The sequence below is a fragment of the Cynoglossus semilaevis genome, chromosome 19, assembly GCF_000523025.1.
Source record: "Cynoglossus semilaevis isolate Cse_v1.0 chromosome 19, Cse_v1.0, whole genome shotgun sequence".
NCBI lineage: Eukaryota > Metazoa > Chordata > Actinopteri > Pleuronectiformes > Cynoglossidae > Cynoglossus > Cynoglossus semilaevis.
Window position 1 is genome coordinate 6,851,433 of NC_024325.1, and position 18,443 is coordinate 6,869,875.

At 37.1% G+C, this 18,443-nt stretch overlaps 1 protein-coding gene across 1 annotated transcript; it reads left to right on the top strand.

The window, feature by feature from the left end:
• Positions 1 to 43: 43 nt before the first annotated feature.
• Positions 44 to 16,714, top strand: jhy (junctional cadherin complex regulator). Its single transcript, XM_008332617.3, has 9 exons — positions 44 to 1,431; positions 2,591 to 2,912; positions 6,562 to 7,129; positions 10,835 to 10,909; positions 11,603 to 12,009; positions 12,181 to 12,442; positions 14,814 to 14,888; positions 15,671 to 15,799; positions 16,006 to 16,714. The coding sequence occupies exons 2-9, from the start codon at positions 2,629 to 2,631 to the stop codon at positions 16,210 to 16,212; spliced, it is 2,007 nt and encodes a 668-aa protein (XP_008330839.1). The 5' UTR covers positions 44 to 1,431; positions 2,591 to 2,628; the 3' UTR covers positions 16,213 to 16,714.
• The last annotated feature ends 1,729 nt before the right edge of the window (positions 16,715 to 18,443 follow it).

Sequence of the window (18,443 nt, forward strand, 5' to 3'; positions counted from 1 at the left end):
TTTTATTGAAATTATACATTATGTGCCAAATCTTTACTCCTATTTCATTGCAGGTCTGCTGGCATATTAATTTATTTAAAAATACGTAGTCTTGTAACTTAAAATTTCCAGAAGGCTGCGGGTCATGCATTTTATTTATACCGTGTTAATACTGCATCTCCCGTTTTGGGCATTCGACCATCTTTGTAGCTCACAAGTTGCACTACTGCCCCCTTCTGGATCTCTTCATCTACAAAGTATGGATTGATAATAGCAATTTGCCAAGGGAGAATGAATTAAATTAAAAATACACACTCGTGACAATAACCGAGGTTTTGGATTTTGAGATTTTATTTTGTGACTCATGGTCGGGTCTTAAACCTAAATACAGTAATTTGACCCTTACTGAGTTTTTACATAGACTAAAGAACATCAAATAACGTAGATACATAGTTTACGACTGGCATTCAATGAACTGAGCAGAGTAAAATTTTTACATGCTTGATCAAATCTAAGTTACGTTTTTTTGTGGTGGACAAAAAGGCAGTTGATTCTTAACTATTCTTGTTAAGGTTGGTTAAAATACAAAACAAATACAAATTTAGAAGCTATTGAAAACATAAGCTTAACTTGCGTAAGTCAGGACTATGGAAGTGAATGTACTTAGTGTTATTTTGTGGTTATAATTGAATTTTCTTAAAATGGCTGCTTTGCTGAGGCTTGTTACTTTAAGACGATGAGAATTATATCGGTCTCTAGGTATAAATGCTAAACATGCAATGTTTGATTGTAATATAAACACCACATGATTGAGGTGGTACCATTATAAAGTGTTTCAATGTAACGTCCTGAGTTCCAGCACTTAGAAGCAACAATGACATATAGACAGGTAGTATTCCACCATCTTATCGCGAGAGTTGTCACGTGACAGAGATATTCTCTCAAAGACATAGACCGGTAGTATTCCACCATCTTCTCGCGAGAGTTGTCACGTGACAGAGACATTTTCCATCAGCGCACAAGTGTATTGCCAGAATCTGTTCCCAAACAAACCAAATCATTTTCTCCTTGAAACTACGTCCGCGTTCAGAAAGCAGCAGTGCACCGATTTGAAAAGTCTTAATCCACTTTTTTAGATGGGAAATAAAGAAACTAAAGAAATTTGGCTGAGTTAAAAAAGAAAACAAGGCTTCCTTGACAGCACTTCATGACGTTCAGTCGTTTTGGACCACCTTTAGTTTATGCAGCTTACCCGGGAAGCTCATAACGACACGTTGAATAGAGTGATAAACTTGTTCGAACCGTTAGAAATATGGTCAATTCTTTGGTTTGACCTTAGGCTGATCATAACGGTCAATACCTCATATCTTCCTGTCCAGCTACCCTAGTTTTTATATGTGCGTCACGTTTCTATGGTTGCAAAGATGCGCACTGTAAACAGAAAAACACAAGGTAAGTCTTTGAACTGAACCCCACTTTTCTTTATTAAGATAAGAGTAATTATCTTTTCTTTTTTCTTTTAAGCATATAAGGGTAAAAAGGTGATGATGTCTTTAAAACGGGTCAAATTACCATCGCTTGTTATAATTAGTTGGAATTATAGACATAATGCAGGGATTATGGACGGAAGAAGAACACGATTTTATATTGTTTGAGATATTTATATCAATAAATAAAATTATACATATGTTTACAGTTATTTAGGGGTAAACGACATTTGTTTAGCTATTTGTATTTTTCTTGAATATATTCAAGCATTATGTGATTTTAGAGATCAGCGTAATCTTAATTGTTTATTTATATAGTTTGATTTATGTACGTACCTTGGAAACATAAATTATCTCAAGTTTTTCTCGACGTATTTGCACTCAAACTGTTTTAGAGAAGTAAATATTGTATGTAGAATGAGTAATGACGTCAAGAAGCTCGACAACACATTGCATTTAAAATGCATTGACATAATTTGCTTTTCACTGTAGCAGAATTCATCAGTTCAACATGTTCTTCTGCATGTTAAGAAACAATTCTGAAGTGCAACATTTAAATTGTTTTGGCCTACCTAACTCTAAAGAAAACTGAACACAAACTGTATTGTATTTTCACAAACACAGATTAAACATAATCACAATCAGGTTTGCAATCATTGCAGACCTATTTTCAGTTGTAAAATCAATTTAAGGAGTTAGTTATGACACTGCTTAATTTTAATTTTGTACCTTTTATCTCAATAAATTTAATGTTTGTATCCTCACAGAGATCAAAGGCAGATAACACAAACATTAAACATTAAACATTTTGATTACTATAGCACTGATGTCTTTGAGGACCCATTTTTCAGAATTGACTCATAACAACCCAGGAAGTTTTGAAGTAATCATAACAAATGGAAAACAACAGTGTGGATGATGACTTGTCATGGACCATGTTGCTTTTATCCATCGTTAATATGGCGTTCCTCTTGCTTTGTTTTTTTTTTTTAGGGTTATAGTTCTAAAAGGAATCTAGTCAAAGGCGTAATGGATTCCGACTGCTGTAAAAGATGGAAGACTAAAATAAATTTGATGTCTGTTTTTTACATCGAAATTATAATTTCATTATATTATCAACACAGGTAATCAGATCTCCATGCATGTTTGATGTAGCCCGACCATGGGGGAAGGCGATGGACAGACGTGTCCAGATTTAGAGACTGAGCGAAAGAATGGAACCAAACAGTGGGAGTCTGTGGAGTCTGACACAGAAAGTCTGGCCCAGGAGAAAGCCTATCAACAGAAGCTACAATCATGTCCTGGACAACATGATCACGATGAACACACACATGCTGAGAACGAATGTACTGGGAGTTTACATCAAGGAAATGGAGAGGATGACTTTGAGGAAGAGAATCTCGTTTACGACAGCCTAGATGAATCATCTGATCCCCGTACACAAAGGTAGTGCCGTCCATCACAGATTGAATATTTAAATAGACAAATGGTTGAGAAAGAAAGGAGGTGTGTAACAACCTTTAAATGTGTCTTGTTTATGCCTAACTGCAATCCAATAACATTGTTCAGCAATATTCATCAGTTTTGGTCAGACTGCTATAATTACATAATTTAAGAAAACCAGGCTGTGAATTGAAACTTTAGAACTTTACATTAGTACTAGAACCAGGATTAATCCAAACATTAGGTCTCAGCTGCAAACATCTGGATATCCCTATGTGGTCAATATTCATTTTTCATCACTTCAGATTTGACAGTACAATTCTTTTGAGTCTCACACCTCTGGCAAGTCAAAAAATGGATGGAAAATTGATTCAAAAACATGAATTCTCAAATACCTATTCACGATAATACAGAAATTTAGGAAAACATTATTACATTCACCAAGCAGTTAAAACATTAGCCATAAGGACAATAAATAAAACTTGAATACAGTAAAATATATCACAAATGTCACTAACAAATACAAATTTCAAACCATATAGAAACAATTTTTTATTAAATAAATCAAAGTTAACTAAATTTAGCGCAACACCAGACATAGATAATTATATTTTAATAAAAAGAGGTTAAACAATTAAATTTAGTTGAGTAAAATTAATTTAAAACTAGCTCGCTAGAGGTCAGCAGAGTCTAGCTAGTGGTTGACCAATAAAGAAATCAATGTCCACAATAGGTAAAAAAAATCTGACCTGATACTTGTGTGGTATCAGAAGATATAGCAAAAAAGTAAAAAGTAGAAGTAAAAGTAAAAATGTAATAAATAAGTTAAATAAGTAGACATATATAGTAGCTGTAGGATAGCTGTTCAAAAATATCAGTGGTTAACTAACGGTTAACAAATAGAATTATATATTATAATTCTTACAGTTATGTTATTAAAAAAAGTCAGCTTTGTAAGAAACTTGACAAAGAAGTCAAAGTATATTCTAAGTTAAGCCCAGACATACACGAGTTGGCCATAAGATATTATCAACAAAATAGAAATGTTCTAAAAGTACCCTTAACGAACTTTACACAAGATATTTCTCCCACCTACACAACTCATATGAACTTGTTTTATTTGACATTTGATAGAACATAAGAATAGCCTTTCAACAATTGTCTTCATTTGTTTTTTTACAACAGTCCACTAGATGGCAGTAAATGACGTTAGTGCTTTAAATGCCATACACAGCTTATACCTGTTTTTCCATTGGTTAACGTCATATTAAATGTAATTATATGTCATTTTGTAATTAAAACCACGTTTAACTGTGTTGGCTGTCGGTATTAAACACAGCTGTGTTTTGCCCATCTGGCAGTAATAATCTAATACAAGGTAAGGTGTTCACCCTGATGTCACTGTGTGTAGCAAACTTATTTAAATTAAGCAGATAATAGGCGTGTTTAAATGGAGTACAACGATCAGGAAACTACAGCAAATAAAACCTTTCACTTTCAAACAGCTCATGGATTACAAAAGATAAAAAGCCTTATTCATCCTTAAACAATACAACTGTGTCGGATGTATAATCAGATGCAGACACTGGAGCGTGGACCACAGAGAGAATGGCCTAATTCAGTGGTTTTCAGAGTGATGGCTTTCATTTGAGGAAAATTAGATTTTTGTTTTGTTTGGATGGGATCATAATAAGTGGTCACTCGTGGTCTATTAACAGAGATTATTGTGACGGTGAAGTAGATTTCCTTTTTTTACTCCTCTGAGGGAGTGGAGCAGTGGGAGGCTTGTGTGGTGAGGACAACAACTCATCTGTTTCTGCAATGTCATCGATGCGTAGTGCCGTCTCCTCTCCTTCCATCAGACCCTCCCTGATAGTCATCTCCCTGAAAAACAGAATAAGGGCATTCTCCATGTTCACATCATTAACCTGTAGAGATTGATGTCCACCAAGTGTGGGTGTGCTTCTCCCAACCACATTGTTTCAGAGGAAAATGAACATGACATTTCCTCACAAAAGACTCTATTTAATAGCACTGAGGTAGTGGACACAATCCCATCCCCATTATCATGTTCTCATAGTCCTCTTTACTCCCTCCTCAAAGCAGGTAAGCATTTTCACACAATGTACTGCATAGTTTACAAACCCAATGGGCATTCTTCATTGAAGCAGAAGATTCGTATTTAGGTAACTCTATTCTTCTCCACTAGCTATATTTTACACGTTTCATAACACAAAATTGTAAATGTGTGTTTGAGTCTAGTCTGTACGATCATTCTTTCTTATTCGTTGTTCTTGGTTGCATTTCACTGGCTTTTGTATTCAGTTGTGTGTAACGTTGGTAAAAAATAAAAAATAAAAAAAAGCTGGGGTGTGTTTGTTTTTGAACGTCACACCTACAGTATAGATGCGTGTAGTCTATAACACATTCTCCAACTTGTTTGAGTCAGAGACATCCTTTATTTACCCTTTTGGCCCCACTGAAGTGAAGGGCCTACACCTAACCCCCACCCACCTACCCACCCATCCCCGATGCACAACATCACAGCAGGAGAATTAGACTCCCATCGTCCTCCCAGTAAGCACAACAAAGAGGCTCTCTGCTATTTATTTTAATGAGATCTTTTCATCACCATCATAAAGAGCATTTCAGCCTGCAATTTTCAGGCCATTTCATAAGCTGAAAATTGCCGTTTGTGAGCCATTCCCCTGCTAGTAGCCCTCATTAGTGAGCCTGGAGGTGAAAATACGAAAATTATCAGTAAATGCAGGCTCATAATCCCCCTCATCTGTTTCAATTTCAGAAGTCTGTGATGGGGCCTTGTACCTTGTTTGAGGGCATCATTCTAATAATGGAGTAATGCCTCTTGTTCCTTTGACCTCTCACAGCAGGACTAAAAGAGTATTCAGGTGTCTGTAACAATTACTTTGCAAAAGGAAGTCTAAAACTGACCAATATTTAAGTGCTTAGTTTAACTCCTTCAACATGGTTATTTTTTTCCCTCTCTGGTTTTGTAAACATACATTTGTAGTGAGACCTCTGTAGGAAAAGGAAAGTTACATCAATTTTGTGCTGTCTTATAGTAAGGATCCTCACCCACTACATAGAAGGTCCCGCTCTGATGTGGAGCGCTGCATCAAATTGTACGACGAAACAATCCAAAATCAATTGTAAAACAAAATATTACCACTCATAATAATAAGCATCATCATCATCAACTTTTTTGGAATGTATTCCAGGTACATATAAAGCCTATAATACAGTAAAATGCATGTTTAGCACATGGAATTGGGTTAGGACATGAAGGTTTATTTTGTTAAGCCAGATAAGTGAAGGTTTAAATACTACAAAAACATTTCTACAAAGTATAAAAGGAAATTCTCTAGGAAGTAAGATTTTTTTTAAAGTTCTCCTTGGACTTGCAGTGCATTGTTTATGATCAATAACTAGACAAAATCACTGTTATATTTTGCTTAATATCACTTTAACGCTATTTATTTGACCAATTTGATATATAAGACACCCATGAATGTGTTTTCTTTGTTAATATTCCACGTTAATGAAATATCCCCAAACACATGATTAACTTATTTTGAATACATGTCTTGTTGTTAAATTAAACAATTGATATCGATCTTTTTTTTCCTAACAGTGGGCTATTTACTGATGACAACTCTGCTCAGTGTGATGGCTCGAGGAACAACCTAAAGAAAAATGACAACTCTGCTGATAGTTCACAAATATCTTTTGAAGAAGTCTCTAAAGAAAACATCACTGAGGAAGTGGAAATAAAAGGAGGCTATCGTTATATCGTCGTCACCAGTCCAGCTGATGTGGAGACCCCACAGGTGGGAGTTGATAACGCCAACCAGCCATATCACCTCCACCCAGGTGAATATCAAGCTAGCTGTGTGTCTCCCCACAACGACAGCTATGCTTTACAAGACAATTCCGAGGGAAATATTAGTAAATCTTCAGTAACTTCAGAAGAGGCACATGCTGCAGACAATCAGAAAGATCCATCGTACCCAGGAGGAAGAGCTGCCCAGGAAACTGGCCCATCACTAGTGATCATTCCCAAGGGTTCAAACAAGAAGCAGCTGACACAGACTCGACACATAGTGGATCGCAACAAAAAAACCCTGGGGCGCACATTACCCAAGCGTGGCTCTTATGTACGAAAACACGTACTTAAAAAAATTCCAGATGACACCACTGAGGTATGTGGGTTTTTTTTTTAATCATTCTACTCATCAACCTTCACGCGACAAAATGATGTGTCCCTATAGTCATCTGTCAAGACAATGCCTGTAGTCACTCTAAAGAAGGCAGTTCTGTGAAGCAGATTGCAGTAACAAAAACGGACAGCAGGAGCTGCACTAGTATTGATAATAAATATTGGACAGGCCTGCTATTGTTGGACTTTAAGAAGGATTAGGTACAGATTTGACATGGGAGAGTCTTGAGAAAAATATACGCTGTTTTCTGGAACCTCTGTTCACTGGCAACTTGGAATCATAGTTTCTTATTTCTATTATTTTTATTGGGAAGTGATTTCAGTTGTAGGCAATAAATGAGGTATAAAGAGAAGATTATGTGTAGATATCTTTACCATTGTTCAGTTTTATATTTAATTTTAATATTTTAATGTTTAATATTCACTATTTTAATTACTGGTTTTATTGCGCATGCATCAGCATATGGTCTACACTTAAGAAATAATATTTTTTGTATCTACGTACACTTCCCCGTATTTCAACAAAAACATTTTCCATGAAGTGTGCTACCCACCCAGTCTGGAGAATTAATTTGTAAAAGGAGCAGCTCTGTTTTCATCTGCCTTCTCCTGCACCATATGAAAAGAGCCAAGTCTGGCTACGCAGTGCTTATTATGGCTTGATGTGTACAACGGGAACATCAGAGACGCACGGTTACCAAAAGGCTCTTAGACGTCTCTGCACCTGGCACAGTGGCATAATTGGTCAGGATGGCCCGCATTCCCCATTTGTTGGGCCACAAGATTGTTTGTTGGCTATAATACCCCCAACCTTGTTCACCCATCTGAGCCCCGGCCCTCCACAATGTCTCATATCATTACCATTTACATAGTCAAGAGCCGTTAGCTTTGTGCAATGGTAAACAGAGCCGGAGCCTTTATCTCTCCTGAACCCTTGTGTTTTGTCATTTTCCCTCTGAATTTGCTTGTTAGTTTCCCATTGCTCTGGTTCCCCAAAGACGATTCTAACTTAATGAGGAACACAGGGCATAAAAGACAGCACAAATTTGCATGTTTTCTTTTTTCGTTGCAGAATTAATCTGTGAAATGGATGTGCTACGGCAACAGGGTAATGTATCAACAGAGCTTGTCAGGAGTGGGCAGGGATAATTTCTAAACCGCATTTACACAAAATGTCTCACTGTAATGACCCTGACTCTCGGAGGAGAAATGAAATATGGCCTTTTTATATGCACTCTTGTTAGGGATCAACCACAGTACACAATACCTTAGGGATGTGCTGTTGTGAAAATGAAGCTCTGCAGTCTACAGTTCTACAGTGGGGCAAATAAACAGACAATATATGAGGTGCCACATTGAGTAAGTTCACTGGTTTAGGTGACATAGCTGTGTATCTAGGTAACTCACTTAAGAATAGACTTCAAAGAAATAAGCAGTAGGCTCAAACAGTTTAGTCTGCTGCGTCCTAGTTATAAGAATCTGTGGCCTGTGAGTCTTTTCTCTTTTTATTTTCTCTTTACAATAAAAAAAAAAACTGTTGTTTTTACAAACAATTTAAAAGTTTAAATAAAAGAGACTGTGACCATGGGTTTTAACTTGATTCTAGACCAGGGGAATCTGTTTCTGGTATCAGTATCTACATTAGTATGAGGATAAAAACATTTCCTCAAATGCTTCCGTTTCCTTCAACCATTTGTGTCAATTGTGCACCAGTGGCAAGTGACAGCAACACCCCATCTGCAAATGGCATCAGTTGTGTTGATCAGCGGTCACCAACCTTTTTTGTGCCATAGACCGATTAAATATTTGACAATTTTTTCACGGACCGGTCTTGAAGGTGTAGCGGATAATTACATGTAAATAAAATGATATGACCATTATAGAAACTGATATTTAAACGTTAAGCCACTTTATTAGCAGCATCCTCGTAACATTGCACCTGTCTTTTAATGTCTTTAAAAGACATTTGTTTTTTTGTTCATTTTACTAGCTTTGGGGTTCAAATTAGTGGTACTATATTATGTGTTACCGGCCAGAGCAGACTCTTTAAGAAGGTAGCAGATGTAGGTAAGACTTGACCGTGGCAAGCATCTTGACAGGTATAAAGTGTGAGTCATAGACAGATGCAGTGGAGAGTGGAGAAGTAATTTTTCAAAATAAAACATTGTTTACAATCAGATAATAAATAAAACTTTGTCTCTGGCCCGGTCCCAATTGACCCACGGGCTGGTGCCAGTGATTGGGGACCACTGGTGTAGATCACTGTAAACCCAGACAAACCAGTTGGGACTTAACTCTTTAAAAATTAAGTGGCCCATTTGGTCTTTTGGACAGAATAGCCATCAGAGGGCAGCTTGTTACAATTAGACGTGTTATTAAATGTACACACTTTTCTAATGCAGCAAATGTTTGGCCCGACCAAGTGGCAGAGTGGCCACAACAGCGTTTGGCTTCATTGGGGCTGAGGCCTCCTTTGATAAAGACAGGAGTAGCAGATCAATCTTGTGCTATTGCACTCAGCCCTCAGAGTCCCTTCTCCTCTTGTGGGCCCTTACTTCAAAGCCAGGGGAACATAATGTACAATCTTTTAATAGCTTTAGACCAAAGCTCTGGGGAGCTCTTTGCCACTGTATACCCTGCCTCAGTCTAAACACCTAATCAAGATTACCTGGGCTGGCCACAATAGCAGCTAAATGCAATTCAAGATCCACAGAACCTTTGAAGTCATCATTGCGAAAAAGCAGATGTTTCCCGGGTACAGAAGGTAATACAGCGAGCCGCAATTGCCAGACTTTGTTGTGACATCGTCTCACAGAGAAGCAATTATGGGACCAATTTAGTAGAAAAGATATTACACAGCTTACCATGCTCAACATGCAATACAGGATGGATCATTTGCTCCAACTGATTGGAATTTTTATAATGGGTGACAAAAGGCTATGGCAGGGGAGTGTGGGTATGGGTGTGAGGTGCACATGTTTGTGTGCCTCTCAGTGTGTACACATGTAGAGGACATGTAGTAATCATTGACACTTGTTCCTGAACTTCAGATAACTGCTCTGCTCGAGTTCACTATAAAAGCTAAGAAATGTCTTAATGTTTGTCTGCCATTTTTTAATGTGGTGTTCAGAGAAAAATGGTCAAACACCATCTCCATCAATGAGACATTTGTGGCTCAATAGATATATGTATTCATTGTTATATATTGTAACTGAAAAAAATATAAATAATATAAGTAATAACAATTATGATTATGATTATTATTATGTATGATTACTTGGATAAGCTTATTTTGGTTGTCAGAAATTCAGATTATTGTAAGAAAATTAGTAATTTGTCATGTAATACACATTTGGTATGTTTTACATTCACATTTGTGAATGTAAAACTGTATTTGTACAGTTTGTAAATGTGTTGTCCTTGTTTTAAAACCTGTGATATATTACCGTTGCACGACATCATCAAAGTTTGGTTAATAACCAACCTTCGACCAACAATCAGGCTTAAAAAAGTAGCTTAATATAAAACAATAGTGTCACCCTGAGCTGTTAAAACTGGGCATGTAGCATCTCTAGCATTGGGAGGAGGGGTGTTGTGTTTAAAAAATAACCAAGAGAATTATTACATTCACACCTGTATTCACACAAAGCTATGCTTTCATGTATGACTTTCCCTTTGTGCTGTGCAGGAGCAAGAATCTTTGGAGGACACCACACCAAAACAAAACCAAAAAGACAATGCTGAGTCTGAGCAGAAAATGCAGGTATACCTGTTATAGATAAAGCACTTTTTCATTTGCATCTCAACAAACTACCATGATACATGCACTTTATAATATTCAAAGGGAATTGCTGTTGCTATGTCATGCTTGGCATCACCAATTCATTTTTCCTGATCAACCTGGAAAATGTTATCAGAGAGGCAATAGTTTATAGTTAACCACGGTGTTTAATACTTGACTTGACAACAGTTATATGCATGAGACACACACACATTCATGCAAAGAAAAGCACTGGCTCTAAAGCCTGGTAAATTATCATGCATCTCATTTAGGGTGTATGCTAATCAAAAATGCACAGATATAAAGTTAGTGTTCTGTTGGGCTCCAGATTATAATACAGTATTACAGTAATACTTCATAATTTATTTTTAAACCTGTACCAGATATAGTAGAAATAAAAGGTTGTTTGTCTTGGTTTGCATTAACACAGAGTGGTGGAGTCATAGGCAGCAATGTTTTTTTGTTTTTTTTTTAACTGAGCACAGGCCTGCCTTTCTCATGGATTTTGGCTCCATTGGGCACACAGAGCACTGCCAACTCTATGTAAATGCAGACTAAGTATGAATACCTCAACAAATCCACTCTGAATAACATTTACCAACTTCTCCAGGCAGGAATAAACATTGTTTAATAAGTATTGTTTTGTTGAGAAAACATGTTCCCTGTCCACTTCAGGACTTCAGGGTGACCAAGACGCAGGAAGCCAAGCTTAAAGAAGATCATAACCCAGGAGAACAGCAGCAGCCCCCTTTAGCTCAAGTTAAACGTGGCTCTTCATTACCGCGGCCAGCTGCTGCAACTCATCGAAAACCATCAAAGACAACTTCCTCAAAGTCTTTACCCACCACCATCAATGTCAACATCAGTCTGGACACATCATCCCAACTCCTGCCCCTGTTCCAGCAGAAGGACCAGGATGCCATCCTTGGCTTGGCTTCTCTTCATGGTCATACTCAGCTGAGTCCAGCATCTGAGTATCCACAGAGATCGATTCCTGGAAAATTGTCGCACATTTCTCCAGAAGGGATGAATATGCAGCTTTACCAACAAAATAAAGAGAGTCACCATGAACAAACTTTAAGGTTGCCACTTATATTTGCTTCATTAACTGAAATGACTGAATGAATTTTTATTTTGTGGTTTGATGCATATATTAAAACTTAGGTGTAGAAAAACATGACTTTTTTCCGCCTGTATTAATTACTAATACAATTATGAATACATAATTAACTTTATTTGTTTTTCCATTTCAGATTTAATTCATTACCGTGGCCATTATCCCAAGTGAAAGACCTGCAAACTGAGCATTTTCCGCTAAGTCTGCCTGACACTCCCAATACTGGTGCTTCATCACAGAACCGCTCCTACCCTGTTCTTCCACCCATAGGAAAGCTACTGACAGCAGACTCCAAGCTGAGCTTTGGTCAGAGTCTGAACACAGCCAACCTCGGTGATAACAGTGAATGTGAGAGCTACCTGTTTAGGATGGATAAAGAGAAAGAACTGAAAGCTAAGGTAGGTTGGGGTCTCATTGAAGTACAATACAAGATAGGGGTAAAACTTTCATTTTTTATAACCCTCTGAATTTTTTTGAAATATAAAAATAAAGAACTTTTTTGTTTTAACAAAAACAATAGATAGTTAAACCGAAACTTTCAATGAAAATCTTGTAGTCTGGATATATAACAAAAAGAAAAGAGAGGCTCATTATAAGAATTGACCATCAAATAAAAAAAGCACATCTGTTCATATTTCAGGCAGTTTGACCTAACCAAGTGACACATACATTCTTCACTTGAGTGGCATTACACCTTAATCCCCACATACATGAGAGGTTACACAAACAAATGCCCCTTTGAAGTCCCAGATAATCCCCTCAGATGCGATCATGTAGGGACTGCTTAATCCAGCAGGAGTGTTCTAGAGACAGAGAGCATAGAATATGAGTTTAATTGTCTGGCTGTGCCAAGATACACCTAATTGCTGTAGCACTGTAGGACTGCCTTAAATACAATGCTGCTGTCTCTGAGAAGCCATTTAAAGACGTGTTAGAAGCTAAGATGATTCGAAAGATGTCTGTGGGGGTGCAGGGCTGCCATAATAAAGGCAGTTTACAGTAACAATCCAATATCCAGTAATAATGATGTTGTTTGACATGTAAAACTGATGCTGTGTTCACACTTGTATCTAGAATTTCTCCTGAAAATAGAGTGTTGTGACAATTAGGAATACTGAAGCATTGTGGGAGTAATAATATTTTCGAACATTGATTAAGTTGCAATGACAATGCATTTAAAGGTCTTATTATGGCTGTTGGTATTAAGTAAATTAGCGCCCTACCAGACTGAGGACATGCTCAAAAAAGGGTTTCCCTCGACTTTTTGTCTAAATAAATAAAACTATTACATTTAAATATTTGAATACAGTGCATTCAAAAGGAAAACACTTTGCACTGGCGTTAAGCTTGGCAGCACTACATTTTGTTAACATGTAAATCACGCAATGTGAACATTTTTACCAGTTGCATTGGGGTGGATGCAGGAAAGGAATGAATCGCTGGAGCCTTCGCATGGTTCTCCTGTGGTGCCTGCATCCCCAGCACTGTCTGACCTCGTATCGCTCCCACCATGTTAGCCATCATGTCTGACAAGATTACAGGCTCAATTTGTAAAGCACTCTGTCTGCAGCAGCTGGGCATGAAAGCAGATGAGCGTGACTTAGTGGTTTGAGTTGGGGGTTTAAAAGAAAGGTACCCTGTTGTGTCCACCGGCTGCGGTTAAGTCAAACTGCAATCCTCCTTCCGAAAAGGATCCAGTGCAATCTGGAATGATTAACTCCTCTTTTGTCTGCGACAGCTTGAGGTTTTTACACAGCCACATACGCATAGATTCCCTGTCTCATACACACATGCAATCCAGCATTACCACCTGCAAAGTATGACCATTCCAGTATCAGATTTTGTTATTTTCTAACATTAGCTTGCCATGGACATCCCTAAGAACAGAATTACACCATCAAATAAAATGATTTTTGTGATTATATTTTTCTTCCCTTTAGAAAGAAAAATACACCATTGCATACTTCAACAGAAACATGTACTTAGTGTAATGTCCATTCTACTCTGACGGGTATGCTCGTCTGCAACATTCTCATCTGTCTAATTTCTGGCACAGCACTAACACAGATGCACACATTCTAGCCTGATAGGTGGCAGTAATGCATCTAAAATGTGTTTGCTAGCTGCAATGAAGATGCAGTGGACTCTCTGAGTGACGGCTGTTCACAGCAGAGTTTGGCGAACAGTCATAGTCGTGTTGTGCTTTTTAGTACATTTTTGTGTCCAAATTGTAATACAGGGATGCAAAAGTTTTTTCTTCTTCAAATACATCCTGTTGGGCGCTCGTATCAAAAGGTCTGTTCACTTTATTGGTCTTGTAAGTGTAGACCAACCTTGTTCTTCAAACGTCACTATTATTACCAAAATCATGAAACCACCAAAATGATGTTTGCTGCTACGCATGAAAGAAAATGTGGCTTCTCAGTGTCAAGGACACCAGAAATACTGAGTCAAAACAGTACGGTTACTGTGCCCCGTTGGACCAGATTGTTGTCATGGGATTTTTCTTTTCTCTTGTAACGTAATCCTGTAAAGAGTAAATATTGCAGTTATGAAGACACCATGTGATGGTGAGATGCATATGGTCTTTTAGATATCTGTAGTGTAGTAAGCCTCTGATTAACGCTGCCAGATCAACTATTTTAAGATGCTTATGTATTCTTTATTGTTGTTAATAAATACTTTCTTTACATCTACAATACACAAAATGTTTCTTGATATCTTACATGATTTGACCTAATCATTATGTCCAACTGTGTTTATATCTAGGAGGCCCTCAAGCAACAGAAGGCAGATTCAAACTTACGAAGCTTTCATCTTGACCACAATGCCATTGAATACAAAGTAAGTTCTTATTAATAGGATTTATAATATATATTATTATAAATATAATATTAATAGGATAGGATCCTGCTCGTCTCCAGAAATTATATATGTTTTTTGTGCAATATGTGAGGATTACAATCATATGAAACAAATATTTTATACAATAGCTACTCATTACTGTACATGTTGTAGGCCATTGTAGGGACGTTTATGTTTGTAAACAGTAAACACCAATTGCTGCATATCCTCTTTTTCAACCATTAAATTGGCCTCATCAATCAGGCTTTATGACTCAGTATCTATAAAGAAACTAGTTCACACTCCATCTCCTCTGGGCTATGTGTAGAACAGTTGTTTGACAGCACTTTCAGTGGATCCACTGAGCCCATTCTTGTTGTCTGAGTTCATCAAGCCCCCAGCCCCATGGTTCCACAAATAAAACAACATGAACAAAGCAAATGAGACTACCCCTAAGGAGTTAAGTGCTCTTTGTGCTTTGATATACCTTTTGTTAATCTGCACTAGTACAAAGTGAGTCTGTTTGGACAATTTGCACTACAGCTCGAAACCTGTGTATCTCAGGGTCTCAGCCTATTAGTGAATGATATGTCTAAACGTTGATAGGCCCTCTGAATGGCTGCCTGTGTTTGGTTTTGTTTAGCCATGTGGAGAGGTTTTGCTGAGAGTAGACACAAAGAGAAGAGCCTTAAAGGAGAAATGGCTCAGTTAATTAAACCTCCATTTATAATCAGCTTTTGTCCCCTCCCTCACTACCTCTCTCACTCTTTCACCATCGTCAGGCTGAGAAAATGAGACGACAGAGGATGTATTCAAACGTGATCCGCAACATGAACAAACACCTAAGTAGGATTCCCTTTCTACCAGCAAAGGACCCAGAAGGCAATGACAAGAAAGTTCCCAGGATGAAGGTGTGAGGAGATAAAATATTAAATATAATACAAATATTAAAAGAAACAGTGATGTTGCTTATGACTATGGTAGAACATAAGGTCTCATAAAAAACATTATTATTATTATTGTTATTATTATTATTGTTATGATTATTTTGGTAATATAGAATGGTATAGAATTCTGTGAAATAACATACTCGTGTCTTTCCCTCTGTTACCCATAGGCTTTAGAATATGCCAAGACCATAGCCAAGCCCCGTGCACGTTCTCAATCAAAGCAAAGTCAGGAACAACACAGTGAAAGTATCTCCAAGTTTGCTCCTCACCTTCAAGGCCTGGATGTTTCTGAGCTTACCAGAATGGAACTCCTTAGAAAACGGCATGAAGAAGAAAAAAGAGCAGTTGCATGTTTTAAAAAATATACTTTCTAAGGCAAAGTGCAGTTCAATGGACACTTAAGTATCAGTCCTTTAATTTATTGCAATACTGCACGTTTGTCACATCTTGATAAGTCTTTCTCATTCATTCAAACTCGTGGCGTTGGATTTTTTGGGAAGAAAATGCAAAAAAGCTCATTATTATGAATACACACATCTATAAACTGACCAGAGATTTCCTAAGGAAATTTATTATTAGATATTTGGATGTTATCATTTCAGGCAAGATATAAGTTGGAAAAACAATAAAGGCATACTTTTAGTTGCAGGTAAATTAAAAGAATACACAAGGGAGCATATTACTGACTAATCTCTAACTGCTGCTGTAGTCTGTAAAAGAAACTTGGTTCCCTTTAAATATTAACAAATGTTGCAGAGCATGTATAAGAAGAAAAAGTGCTTTATTGTAGGTTTCAACCCACTACTGCGCAAAGTACAAAGACTGTACGAAAAAGTAATAAAATAAATAAAAAAAAAAAGAAGACAGATCCTCTACTTTGTTAGCTTTTCTAGAGGGACAAATATCAGGTTCACGTCACTAATAACCATAAATCATCCAATGCATTAAATATACTCACACTGTAATTACAAATATAGCAAATACCCATGCTCTTAACATTTTTATGAAGTTGTCTTTTTTTAAAGCATGTTGCTGCTTTACCTGTACTAATGTGAGTCGCCTCTGCGCTCTGATTGTTCGCTCTTTTCATTAGTGCTGTTGTCTTATGTCCTTTAGTCATGATGTGAGTAGCAGCTCCTCCCTAACACATAACCCTCTCAAGATGCTCATTTTACTAATTGAACTCTTAGATCATTATCAAAGCACTATTTACCTCTGTGCAATATTTTAATTAGATTATGGTCTCTATTTAACCCATCATGGACTCTTTGAAGCTCAGTGTTTTTAGTGTTAAGTCCTCAGATGTGTGGCTCGGAAACAAATGACAAAGCCCTTTTTAATTTAATGAGAACCATTGCCTACCCGGACTGAGTCCCTTTGCATCCTTTTTTTTTTTTGGTCCCACCTACCTACTTTTTTGCCATTGAAATCCAGTTAATTGAAGGAGTCTTTCACCATCATACATGAAGGAGGCCAAATTAGCATCCCTTTCTGCTCACTGGGAAGCTAAGGCAGACGTAGGCGCTTTGATGTGAGAAGGGCGCTTTCACTAGACGGCAAGCTTCCTGAAAATGAGCTGATGGCCCTGCTATTAGGGCTCAAATGCAGATGCACCCATGTGTTGCAAAACGCTTAATCTTTTAATTGATCACCTTCTGCATGGTCTGTTCTTTTCACTTTCTGCCAGCTGCCTGTTCATCACAATCACAAATTGAAGAGGGGATGAATTTGTTTTTAAAGAAAAGACTGTAGGTTTGGGAGGCAGCTGAAGACATTTGAAGGGAAATCATTGTTGAGTTGTTGTTTTGTGTAATGATTTAAGATTTTCTTTTTCTCCCCTCTGTATTTGTTGGTTTAACTTTAACTTACTATTAATAGTGAAAAATTGTAGAATAACATTGCTTCTTTTCACTTTTCTCACATGTGTCTTGACTAGAAAAAAGAAAAAGATTTTTATTCTAAGGTAACCTGTAAAATGTTGCAATCAAATTTCTAGACAAGTTAACATTTTAAAGTACATAAATCCATTATTGTTAACACACCTAATTTAAAAAATGTGTATCAAGTAATTTGACAAAAGAAAAGAGAGCATCATTTTTTTCATATAGCTATATATATTTTCCTCCAGGAGTGAGACTTTACTCCAAGGCCCTAATGAGCGACTGCACTATCCTCCCTCTGTCGATGCTCCCTCCTGCCGTCGTCACATCGGATAGTCTCCACATACAGGTCTTTCTATATCTCTTAAATCAACCATTTTATATCCCATTTATTATTATGTTTCCACGTGTTCTTTTTCAAGTTTTCATTTGTCCCTAAAATTATTCTTTATCACATTCCCAAATAGTTTTTACTTCTCCATCCCTAACCTGCCTTACCTTAGCTGTCATATGTATATGAATTTTATTATTTATTATTTCAGCACCGACGAAATGCTTTTACGACACAATGGATATTCACGAATATGCATATTGGAACAAATATTTAGTTATTGAACGGCTGTTTATTTTTATATTATCAAATAAATGTGACTACAACAAGATACAATTTCCTCTCTTGCATTTATCACCGCATTAGTTAATTCAAAACCTGTAAACATTAATTC